This window comes from Brienomyrus brachyistius, chromosome 10, assembly GCF_023856365.1.
Source record: "Brienomyrus brachyistius isolate T26 chromosome 10, BBRACH_0.4, whole genome shotgun sequence".
NCBI lineage: Eukaryota > Metazoa > Chordata > Actinopteri > Osteoglossiformes > Mormyridae > Brienomyrus > Brienomyrus brachyistius.
The window spans coordinates 10,779,187-10,792,204 of NC_064542.1; the positions used below are offsets into that span (position 1 = coordinate 10,779,187).

The 13,018-nt window shown below is 42.3% G+C and overlaps 1 protein-coding gene across 1 annotated transcript; it reads right to left on the minus strand.

Annotated features, from left to right (window-relative positions):
* Positions 1-2,050: 2,050 nt before the first annotated feature.
* sting1 (stimulator of interferon response cGAMP interactor 1) lies at positions 2,051-12,788 on the minus strand. The gene is made up of 7 exons (XM_049028143.1): positions 12,603-12,788; positions 10,863-11,092; positions 9,517-9,688; positions 4,208-4,316; positions 3,099-3,343; positions 2,674-2,860; positions 2,051-2,310 (listed from the first exon to the last, which is right to left on the minus strand). The coding sequence occupies exons 2-7, from the start codon at positions 11,087-11,089 to the stop codon at positions 2,120-2,122; spliced, it is 1,131 nt and encodes a 376-aa protein (XP_048884100.1). The 5' UTR covers positions 11,090-11,092; positions 12,603-12,788; the 3' UTR covers positions 2,051-2,119.
* Between the last annotated feature and the right edge of the window lie 230 nt (positions 12,789-13,018).

The following is a 13,018-nucleotide window of genomic DNA, read 5'->3' on the forward strand; positions in this document are numbered from 1 at the left end:
GTAGGGGAACCCGCAGGCAATCTGTCCTACCATAAATTCATACATTGACTCATATATACAAAATCTAACCGCAGCTTGACCGAAAACACAGAACACGACAAAAAAAAAAAAACAGACCTGCTAGAACTTGTACGGATCGAGACTCGGCTGATGAGCTGAAAAAAGGCAGACGGACCTGCTGGGATGCTGATGCCCATGAATCGCACTCAGTCTCACGGTGCCTCTCGACCGAGTTCGACATGTGAAAGCTGTGTTCCTGTGTTCGGTGTGATATTTTTTTGTGCTTTACCTACAGTACATTTAGTGATACAGTAATCATGGCCATTAGAAAGTGAGCAGTGATAGTAGCAAACCAAAGAGGAAAGTAGTGAGAGTAACTGTAGAACTTAAAAAGGAAATTATAGCGAGACTTAAAAGTGGTGCATGTATGTCTGCTCTGTCTTTGGAGTGTGGGATTGTCATTTATTTCATGCTTATCGCTTTTGTATGTGTATATTTTCTACGTGTGTATTAGTTTTATATTGATTGTTAATTTTTTTTATCATTAGGTAGGTAGATAAATTTAAACAGGCAATCATCTGGGGGTGTAGAACGGATTAAATTTATTTATACAGACGTTATTATTTTTGGGGGAATTTCAACTAAGTCGCAACTCAGCCAGCCTTCTGGAACTAATTAAGTTAATTACACACACACACACACACACACACACATACATATATGTTGGCCTACCTATCTAAATGGGGATCGTCCATTCATTTCTATGGGAAAAACCCTAATCCCAATCACGACACCCTTATCCCCTACCCAGCCCTAACCTTAACCATAAGTAACCAACCCAAATACAAGACTTTTTGTACTTTTAGTTTTTTGATTGCATTCCCAGATTTTTATATAACTGAGGTTATCCAAATGGGGACCTGAAGAAGTGTCCCCAAAAGTAAGGAAGTTTCAGGTTTTACCGCACTTTGGGGACATTTTGGTCCCCAAAAGTGATCTATGCAACCCACCCCCCCCCCCCACACACACACACACACACACACATACACACTATTTTATTTGTTTGTTTTATAATTCATTCAGTCATTCATTACAGAGATATTGTGATATTACTCCCTCAAACCTATAATATATAAGTATATATTGTGATGGGCTGGCCCCTCGTCCTGGGTTGTCCACTGCCTCGTGTCCATAGCTTCCGGGATAGGCTCCGGACCCCTCGCGACCCAGAAGGATAAGTGGTTTGGAAAATGGATGGATGGATATAGGTATATAAAAAGACCACGGAGTCTGAGAGTGGGAGATTCCGGTGATCTCACAAATTCAAAGTGATTGAAAGTGATAGATAGAATTATTTCTAAAGAACTGAACTGGCCCAGCTCTTGGTCTGGTCCTTGGGTATCAGACAGTCCCTCCTAGAGACAGTTACAGCTTCTTGCTACTATTTACTGCTCTAATAGATGCTCTGCTAATGATACTATATTGGTTTAAACAGTACATTACCACTATGGCATATCCACAGTTATCTTAGTGTTGTCATTAATAGCACCTTCAATTGTTTATTTTTGTTGCAAAGGACCCAAGAAATATAAAACTGTGTGCCGTAAGTACAAAAATAGTCACAATAGAAACATTTATGTATGAAATTTAAGGATATTCAGCAGTAAGAATATCCGGTGGCGAATACAACTTTCTGTATATCATATCAGACCACAGAAGCTTCTTCTTGTTACAGGGGCTGTCTTAGACGATCATCCATTTCCATCCATCCATCCATCCATCCATTTCCCATAAAGGTTTATCCGGCTTAAGGTTTTGGTTGCCCTAAAATCCGTCCTGGGAAGCAGAGGGAATGAGGTAAGGCGAATGCTGGACTGGCTGCCAGTTCATAACAGGGAATTGTCTCACTCACATACTCAGAGACTCCAGTTCACCCAGACTGCATGTTTGTGCACTGCGGGGGGAAACTGCAGTAGGCAGAGATCTCAGTGGTCAGCCTCTGGAGAGCTGGCACATGAGGTGTGATGCCACAATGCTAACTACTCAGCCATTGTGTGACACTATTATAAGTCATTTATTTACAGTTTTTACAGCCATAGAGACCAAAGTTGTTTCATTTTCATTGTTCTGGACATAGGTAAGTGTTCTCAGTGGGATTCTTAAGAGTCCTCGGCATGTCACTGTCATCGCTAATCATGAGAGTTGGAATTCGGGACAAATTTTCAACTTCGTTGTCTGGCTGCTGCAAGTGCTTTAATATCTCCTTGGACAAAAAGTGAGGATCCTTCTCCGCGGCCTGGTCACACCCATCTGCAGGAAGTAAGGAATCGCTGGGGTGAGATCGATCATTGACGTCCTGGCTGTACCCTGTCCCCAAGCACATCTCACCATTTTGTTTAACCATTTGCAGTTGCACTGCAATTGGCATTTGCCCTGTAATCTTTCTCAGAAGAATTAAGTAGAAAAGCTGCAACTGCTCAGCTGGCATTTTTCTGAAAGAAATCATGAACTTCCAAGAGCAGGACAATAATTTCCCAAGAATTTTAACCCACAGTGATTATATCCTCAAATCTCCAACACTACTACACATCCTTGCTATTTTATAGTATTCGAGACACTAAATTAATCTTTATTGAAGGCACCATCTGAATCTGAGGGCTAAACTTGACTTGCCATCTAGTAGGATGAGCTGGTAACGGTTCCAACATTCAGTAGAATTCTCCAAGATGTTCTTCAGGGTTTGGTAGAATACAAGTACTTGTTGATACCTGTCTTCCTCCCCAAATCCTGCATTGCTGTCATTGGACATCTGAAATAGGGTCTGCAGTGGAGTGGCGTACTCAACCAGGCAGTAGTGAGGCTGGAACAGAAACGCACACCTTTATGATGTCATATACGAACCCCAGGCAAAATCAGTCATTCAGAAGAAACAATTCAATTAGCAGTTCACAGATTCAGCCACAGGGTGGTGCTATTGTACTAGAATATCTTGCTTCATTAGCTTTTCTTTTGAAGTCCTAATACCTTCGCATAATAGCGACTTCCTTCAATCAAACAGTTTGAATATAAAAGGGAGGTCTTGCTTTGTCTTAGCTCACCCGTTTCTGGCTGTCATACACAGCATACATGCTGTGCTTATAAACTCTGCTTCTGACCCCAGCTCTGTCCATGGTCGTTTCAGTCAAATTGTCATAAAACGTGATGCGTTGGTCCATGTCTTCCAGCTGGTCAGGGATGTAGGCACTCACTGGCACCAAGATATAAATTTTCCAGGAATCTCTGTGCACCAGAATATTGTTGTTCTTTTGTCGACAGCGGTAACTCTCTATGGAAGTCTGTAGTTCTGAGCAAAGAAATATTTATTCGGTAAATGTTCATCCAGTAAAGAAATGAGCACATGTGACTACGAATAGGTCCGATCATTTTCAGCACTTTCAGTGTAATTTGGGTCTTTCACTTAAGATATGTCAACATCTGTCATACAGACACACACACACACACACACACACACACACACATACAAGCTGGTCTACCTATCTAAATGGGGATCGTCCATTCATTTCTATGGGAAAATCCCTAATCCCAATCACGACACCCTTAACCCCCACCCAGCCCTAACCTTAAACACAAGTAACCAAACAAAATACAAGACTTTTTGGCATTTTTAGTTTTTTATTGCAGTCCAAAAAATATATAAAATTGAATTTCCCCTTGTGGGGATTGAAAAAATGGACCACACACACACACACACACACACACACACACACACGCACACACACACACACACACACACACACACACAAAATAAGAAGGGAATTCTGGTCACGTGACTATAGGGTGAAGTGAAATTAACCTTCTGTCCCTGGAGAAAAAAACTTCTGAAGCTGACCGCTAATGAATCTCAGCAAGCAAATTAATGTCGAGGACGTGATTAATTTATAACGCTCTAGTTTGTCCCCACTTGGATGACCGTGTTTACTTTTGGACAAAAAGATGGGTCCCCCTTAGTTATAGTGCTGCAAAGGCAGGTAGCTCCAGGTTAAAGGAGAATTTAACGCATGTCTTGTCAATGTATCCATGGGAAAGTAGACGGTTAAAATTTGGGGGTAGCAAAAAGTACAATGTATATTTATCCATAAGTCTTCTGGCAACTCATCCAGTCTAGGATTTGAGGACAGATATTTATTAGAAGGAGTAAAAAACATACTAGGAAGTACCAGCTTCAGGTACCCCACGTAGAAGGACCAGGCAAGTCCATGAGCTACGTTCATCTTCCGGTTCTCACAGATGTGGGTGACCTCTACCTGCGTGGGGCTCTGAAGAAAGGCACAGGACAGACAGATGATATAATGCAGGAGATAATAAGATAACATATGATAAAATAATGCAGGAAATAATGTGGAGTTTGAAAAATCAATGTGAAAAAATGTTAAGATGTGCTGCTGTGGAGAGTGTAGACGGTGAAGGTAAAGATGGTATTGGCTGCTGACGGGATTGGCTGCTCTGGAACATGTAGACTGTGAAGGTAAAGATGGGATTGGCTGCTGTGGAGTGTGTAGACTGTGACGGTAAAGATGGGATTGGCTGCTGTGGAGTGTGTAGGCTGTCTTAAAGAATGCTCAGATTGGCTGCTGTGGTCACAGATGGTTCATTAGGAATTCTGACCAGGAAACAGGTTTCCATCTATGTGTGGGTTACATGGACAAATGGTGGACATTTCGGGGTTGGCCTTGGCTTTTGAAGAGGGACGGTATTCACCCCTAGTGGATTGGTGCCAACTTCCTGTCCAAAAGGATAGTTCTTAGTCTCGAGGCCAATCGCTAACTAACCAGAGCCAAGTCCATGTGGCAGACTAACCGGCATAATCGACTGCCTGCTAGTCGCGTAGAGTCATCGCCCGGGGTTCATGTTATTGAGTCTTATGTATCGTTTCACAGCACTCCACATGAAATGACAAAGCATAGAGGTAAGAAACCTGGCCCCTGGTACTCTGATCATACGCATGAACTGAAACAGGTATTACGTAAGCTAGAGCGCAAATGGCGCTCAACTTAACTAGAAGTTTTCAGATCCACCTGGACAGAGAGCCTGTAGGCACAGACAAGACCTAGTGATTGCAAGGTCTGTGTACCTCTCCAGACTAATAGAGAGAACAAAAACAATCCTAAATTCCTGTTTGAATCCATGTGTAGGTTAACAAATAATTCTTCAGTGTTAAACTCACAAGTCCCAGAAGCTCTTAGGAGCAGGCCCAGAGTGGCCAATCGGGAGATTCAGGCCTGGAGTGGCCAATCCGGAGATTTGGGCCCGGAGTGACCAATCGGGAGATTTTAGCCTGGAGTGGCCAATCGGGAGACTCGGAAGAATTCCCAGTGGGCCATTTAGCTGTTGGGCCATTCAGAAACAAAATAATTTGACAAGTTTAAAATTGAGGCGGTTGGAAACAAAATAATTTTGTTTAAAATTCTATAGCAACACTTTAGAATGTTAACCAGCGAGTTTTCCCACATACACGATAGACTACAATTTACAATTTAGAAAAACATGCAAGTATGCGGTAAGTGCGTCTGTGTGATCGCTTGAACGCAGTGCGCAGTTGCGGAGGTGCCTCAACTAATCGCTTGCTATTGCTAATCACTGGAAGTTTCTCAAACGATAGACGGCAGAAAGATATCAGACGGGCTGAAAAAGTCAGACTGCTTAAACACTTCAATATGCTATTTATAATTTTCTTCTTGAAATGTCAGCGGGTCTTAATACATTTATTGGGACTTGAACTGCAGCATCATTTATTACAGTTTCCCCAGAACAAAGACATAATGGGCTGGAACTGGCATAAACCTCCTGGGCTGAAAATTGTTCCCTCTCACGCCTGCTTAGGAGTGTTGTCTTCATTAAAAGTCTGGCAGATACCATCCATCCATCCATCCTTTTTCCATACCGCTTATCCTACTGGGTCGAGGGGTGTCCGGAGCCTATCCCGGAAGCAATGGGCACCTTTGAATCATTCTTTCCTATAAAACAATACAAACTTTTGAACTTAATTTCCTCCTGCAAATCTTCTACTAGCCTTGTAGACCCAGTTCCTACAAAACTCCTCAAGGAGATTGCACCACTGATTAGCACTACCCTGTCAGACTTGTTAAACTCGTTGCTTAGGCTTGGATATGTTCCAAAACCTTTTAAAATAGCTGTTATTAGACCTGTTCTAAAGAAACCAAATCTAGTCATCTTGAAAACTATAGACCAAGTGAAATCTTCCTTTCATTGCAAAGATCTGGGAAAAAGTTAGTCATCAGCTGTCTTCCTTCCTACAGAAAAATAATGCTAATGAATTATATCAGTTTGGCTTCAGGCCAAACCATAGGACAGGAACAGCCCTAGTCAAAGAAATGAATGATTTGCTTATGGCTTCTGATCATGGCTGCGTGTCTTACTTTGTGTTACTAGATCTAATTGCAGCATTCAGTACTGTGGACCATAATATTCTCTTGGACCCGCTGGAATCTGTGGTTGGCATTAAAGGGAAGCTCCCTTAGTTTCAGTTTTACTTAACTGATCGTTATCAGTTTGTTCATGTGAACAATGAATCTTATATGCCCACTAAAGTCAAATATGTGCTGTATATATATATGTATGATGTATCACAGCTCTTTGGGTTAGAAAACCATCTACTAGACATCCGATGTTGGATGACAAAAAAATTGCCTTATGGTAAACATAACTTTCTCCTATAGAGCTCCACAGCTGTGGAATGGTCTTCCAACAGATGTGCGAGATTCAGGCTCACTCTCAATATTCAAGTCTAGACAAAATAACGCTTGTTTAGTCTAGCCTATAGGGACTCTAGTTCTAGCTTTACCTAATTGCTCACCCCCAGTTGGCGTCTTTCCAGCCTGCCCTCCCATGTCCCTGTGGTGTCTTTCCGGCCTGCCCTCCTTTGTCCCTGTGGCGTCTTTCCGGCCTGACTTCCCTTATCCCTGTGGCGTCTTTCCGGCCTGCCCTCCCATGTCCCTGTGGCATCTTTCCGGCCTGCCCTCCCTTGTACCTGTGGCGTCTTTCCGGCCTGCCCTCCCATGTCCCTATGACGTCTTTCTGGCCTGCCCTCCCATGTCCCTGTGGCATCTTTCTGGCCTGCCCTCCCATGTCCCTGTGGCGTCTTCCCGGCCTGCCCTCCCATGTCCCCGTGGCATCTTTCTGGCCTGCCCTCCCATGTCTCTGTGGCGTCTTCCCGGCCTGCCCTCCCATGTCCCTGTGGCATCTTTCTGGCCTGCCCTCCCATGTCCCTGTGGCATCTTTCTGGCCTGCCCTCCCATGTCCCTGTGGCGTCTTCCCGGCCTGCCCTCCCATGTCCCCGTGGCATCTTTCTGGCCTGCCCTCCCATGTCTCTGTGGCGTCTTCCCGGCCTGCCCTCCCATGTCCCTGTGGCATCTTTCTGGCCTGCCCTCCCATGTCCCTGTAACGTCTCTCCTTCCTTCCCTGCTGCTGTTTCACTGTTCATCCTGCCATCAGAAGCAGCACCAGCACCTGTCTGCCCTCCAGCACTGAGACTCAAATGTTAAAATTTGGACAAGGGAAATTAGGATTTTGTCATCTTGTTCATTTGACTTCCTCTGCCGGCCCCTGGAGGATGGGCTCCCCCTTTGAGTCTGGTTCCTCCCAGGGTTTTTTCCTACTAGGGAGTTTTTCCTTGCCACTGTTGCCTCTGGCTTGCACACTGGGGGCTTTGGGCAGGGATAATGTAAAGCACTTTGAAAAAAACGTAATGATGTGAAAATCCGCTATACAAATAAAATTGAATTGAATTGACATTGAATGTTTTTATGCTTCAGCAAACTACAGAAAAATATACTTAATCATTTGGCTGTTTTTCTTGTCTGAATGAAGCATAATCCCTATAGAAAAGTAAAGGTGTGTATCAGTTTTAGTTTGGTTAATATCTGATTATTTCTTCACATTACATTTTCCTTCTTTTGAGAACTTTGACAATTAAATGTAACCAAGTAATTCCGTAAATTTTAGTGCTGGCTGATTAGTTCTTGGTAACATGGAACTACAGAAATGTTGTGTATTTGGGGAATTTCCATTGTAGAGAGACAAGTCTTGCAGCAGCAGTATATGAAACTGATAATGATGATTTTTTTTAATGAAACAAAAAGATGGTATTTCTTGGGATTTCCAGTTTTGTATATAATATTATATATTTTAAGATTAATTTCTTAAAAACGTTTTTGTTGAATTAGTTTAATATGCATATTAAACTAGTTCCTGCCTTTTAGTCTCACCTAATGGCTGGGTTACAGTCTAGTCATTAACCCAAAACATATTTATGCGAGTAAATGTCACTAATATCGCACTGAACTCAAAGTACAATAAAAGTATGTATGTGATCACTTTGCCATAAAAGGCCTTTACTCAGCTTATACAAACTGATAAAACTCAAGACTGCTGGAGTGGTTTTGTGCTATTTTACTGTTGTTTGAAGCTGTGACGTTTCCTCACCAAAAACCTGGGCGTCTCTTCTCTTGAAGTAAAGTAATGGTAAAACTGTAGTAGTAATAGTAGAAAAAAAAGTGAACATTTAAATTGATTACTCAAATCTTACGTCTCACGGGGCATCGCTCTACCACTTCCTGTTCTGTGGTTTGTAATCTACATTTATCCAGGATTTCCCCTTTAAACTGACAGTAAATAATTTAGTGACCTCGAAACAAGCCAGAAAGGAATCTAAACATACATTTCTATTGCATAGTTTTACTTAAGCTTAACTGTGTTTTCTTGTTCAGCTGTGTTTGGCGATATCTGGCCGGAAAATCCAACAAAATAATGAAGGATCAGAACTATCATTCCAGTATTTTATACAAAATATAGAATTGTTGAAATTTCTGAGACTGTGTTTGTTATGGTTCTAAGAATGCTGTGAGGCATTATGACCAGACAGTCACATAGAGTGGAAAGTCAACAGAGAGATAGTCCAGCTAGTGAAACAATCAAGCAGAAGCCAGGCTGGCTGACAGCAGACACAATAAGAAAAGGATGTGGATGAAATGTGGATGTGAAGTTGCTATGCAGACCTGCCTTTTGTGAGTATGGGTAACAAATAAAAGCACTTAACAAATAAAACCATTGCGCCTCATCACTAATTTCTCCCAGAAGCAGAACCTGACGTCAGGAAATCAGTCAAATCCAATATTATTATAATGTATTTGTACTGTTTTAGATTAATGATAAACAATCTCACTGAGGAATGTAGATATTATAGATCAGTGTTTCCCAAACCGGTCCTCAGGGACCCAGAGGCATTGCATGTTTTTGCTCCCTCCCAGCCCCCTGCCAGATAGTCCACATGACAGTCCACATTTTTGCTCCCTCTTAGCCCACTGCCGTAACAGTCCATGTTTTTGCTCCGGGAGCTGGGAGGGAGCAAACATATGGACTGTCTGCAGGTCCCCAAGGATCAGATTGGGAAACACTGGTATAGATAGTGTAAATAACCCAGGTTGTGAGAGTGCTTACCAGTATGTCACAGAATTTAAGCAGGACGAAGAACATGGAGGCCATCACCATACTGATCCACTGACGCGCTTCAAACTGGGCACATCCAGTTGTCAATGCGAAAAACCCCAGGGCACTCAAGGGGGCATAGTTGAAGAAGACTTTGCACATTTTGGAAAGGCTGCCTCTGTACCTGCAGATAAGGTGGCATCCCTTAGTGACCTGCCCATGGGTTTATCACTCATTCACTCACTCACTCACTCACTCACTCACTCACCATCCATGCATCCATCCATTTATCATCTATACCTGCTTGTCACATGAATCCAAACCGATTGATCCAACCTTCAGCGTCAAGTTGCATTTGTGACTGAAGTGGTTTTTGTATGAAGTCCTGACCATTAGTCCCCCCAAGTTATTCCGCAATTGTTTATCTTTAACAAAATATGAATTATTACACAATACTGTGGGCTAGCATATTATACGGCTTCACATTAGCATCCTTAAAAAGGGATTGTGTATGATCAAATAGTAAAATCAATAGTAAAACATTTGGCCGCAAGTTTTGCAAAGCCTCTCACTATTTTGATGTAAATTTCTATGACAGGCTTAAATACTTTTTCATTCACCCTACATTTCTGAAGTGCATACAATGTGCGTATTCATAATATTCATGCACACAAGACTTTTTGAACACATTTCTCTTGTTTGTTTACTAAATCTACAACCACCAAACATGAAAATTGCATGTGCTTGCTAACACTTAATAATGATTTTCCAGGCCCCCAGCTGTCATGCAAACCTAACCTGTTTTACAGTTGTGTTTTACATGACTAATATTAACAACAATGTGTTGTGGATTTGAGTCCTATGAGCTCTTCACGCTCTTACCGGTTTTTATTTTCCTTCATCCCACAGTTGTTTATGTGAATTTTTTTTCTAAATTCCCCACAGCGTGTGGATATTTCAGGTCCAGAAAAATCCAAACCAAGATTTTGGTTCAACCAACCAGTTGAGTATGCAGAGTCTCGGTCACAGAGGACTCAGCTGCTCGGTCGAAACAAAATTTTGGGCTGGATTTTTGCTTTCTGGACCCGAAATGTCCACCTTTCGACATCTTATATCCTACAGTCTGCTCACTGTACCAATGTGATGGATAAAAAAGTACAGTTAATAGATGGATATCAATCTTGGATAAAGTGCATTATTATTTTTTGCATAAGAATATATTTTAGAGAATTACCAGTTGAACCAGTTCTGTGCACTATATTGGATTCTTGGATGGCGTGCATGATCGACTCCCACGCTCCTAAAATATTATTCTCAATGGAAATAACAATCTCTCAAATGCACACACTCCAGCTCACCTTGAAGCTGAATGGTGAAGCCACTCTTCTGCAAAAAGACACAGCTGAGTGAGCGTAGCCCCCAGGGACAGACCGAGGCCTAACATAGTGGCCTGTTTGTAGATCCCGTCCTCTCCAAAGTGCAGCAAAACAGCCACAAGCACTGCAGCACTAATTCCAGCTACACAGATGAAGGACATTCCTCGTTTTGGCTGGCAAAGGAATCTTATCTCCTTCCTCTGAATCATTTCCTGTAACAAACATATCACAGTTAAAATACAATGGCCATGGTTTAGCTGTAGAATAAATCCGCACTGACTAGAATCTTGAAGGGTGAGGACCTAAGTATGCACAAGATGAGCAGAAACATTGCAACAGCCACAGTAATTACAGGAAACCATGTCCATTACTGACATACAGGTGTATAACTAAGCACACAGCCAGGCAATCGACAGCATCACACAATGGCAGCAGGAAGCAAAAGAGGTTAGTCAACCTGGCACCGTCAGTAGACAACATTGGACTCCTTTCCAACAAGCCGGTTCTCCACATTTGTGTCCTGCTAGAGCTGCCTTGGTCAACTGCAAGTGAAGTGACTGTGAAGTGGAAACATCTGGGAGCAAGTTCAGCTGCAGGGGGGGGGGGCACGCAAGCTCACAGAAAGGAACCTGGCCACCCAACATCAATACCCAACCTGAATAGCACCAAATCCCACCGGCTATGTTCCAGCATCTAACGGAAAGCCTTCCCAGAAGAGTACATCCTGTACTCTTATGGGAACTCAGGGTTAGGCAACTTCATCTTAATACCCTTTGATTCAGAGTGAGATATTGGACAGGCCGGTGTCCCAATACTTTTGTCCATATAGTGTATACTACTACCGTGTTTAATTTGGCACAGTTAACGTAATTGCTTGAAGGACTTAAAAGATTTTTAAGAATCCAGAGATTTACAATGTGCCTTTACTTTTGATGTGTTCAGGCAGGCCTGGACAAATGTAGCTGGATGAACAAAAATGAGCATTTGAAGAGCTTTCATTTCATTTCAGAGTATATCACTACGCTCTGTATGAAGTGGTAGTTCAGAAATGAGATCATGCAGGAGATTGGGGTGAGGGTGACTCATTTGGCCGCTGAAACGCAGGTATGGCACAGTTAACAGAGGCATGCTCCTCTGTGAGATCAGGTAAAAGAAATCACACAACAAAGGTGCTTTCAGAAGCTCGGCCCAATATCAATAGATATAGATTTTAATCTTAAAATTGCAAATGATTAAATAAACGGAATGACGTATGGAATGAGAGTGACAAACTGAAAAATGTTACACTAGACATGAGATTATCTGACCTTACAATGTGTCCATATTAAACTGGTGTTACATAGCTCTCCCATGGACTGATAGCATTCTGTAATTATACAAAAGAATGGCTACTTGTTAAGGTGGAACTAGTAACCTCTACACCTTTTCTTTGTGTGGAAGTTTGGGGAGGACACTTGGGTTTTTGTCCTGACCATCACCATTATACAGCATCATATTAGTTTCTATAGAAAGGGATGTTTACATGATCAAAGCCAATGTTTAAAAAAAGTTTTGTGACAATGAACAAGCATATTATTGTGGTGACAGCGTGACAAAGTTAATAATTATGCTATAATTTGACGGAAAACATAAGTAACATCATTATGGCATATTCACGTAACCCAAAGACACCCATGCTGACAATAACAGTAATAAAATCCCATATCTGTGCTGTAAACTTACCTTGTAAACCTGTTTTTTTTCCTCCAAGAGACAGTGACGACGCCACCGGAGCCCCAACAACAATCCAGATACCTTCCGAAATGTGCCTTCAGCACAACCGAACAAGTGTACTTGCTTCAGCGAAACAAATGAGGAGATACAAGTTCTGTGAGCCTGTGGGGCTGCTGAGGCAGACTGGCGGGAGGGTGTGTCACTCACGCAGGGCGATCTCTTAGTTTCATTTTCCGGGTGCATTAGGCACGTCTTCTGCGGCCAGCATGAAAGACACTTAAGCAAAAGCCGCAGTGCTACAGAACTCCGTGGAACTGAAATAGGGAAATGCAGTGGGGAGGGGGGAGTTGGCATGCTGTACAGTACCATCCAAAACTTTATGCATACCACAGGTTTTTACCACTGTTCTGTTTATTTCATAAACT

Bases quoted from the DNA above. Each gene is read 5' to 3' on its own strand.
- sting1 (XM_049028143.1), bottom strand. From the start codon at position 11,089: ATGATTCAGAGGAAGGAGATAAGATTCCTTTGCCAGCCAAAACGAGGA. The intron at 9,689-10,862 runs GTGAGCTGGAGT...CCTTATCTGCAG, and splicing joins CTTCACCATTCAGCTTCAAG to GTACAGAGGCAGCCTTTCCA. The intron at 2,861-3,098 runs GTGAGCTAAGAC...TTTCTGTTCCAG, and splicing joins TGTATGACAGCCAGAAACGG to CCTCACTACTGCCTGGTTGA.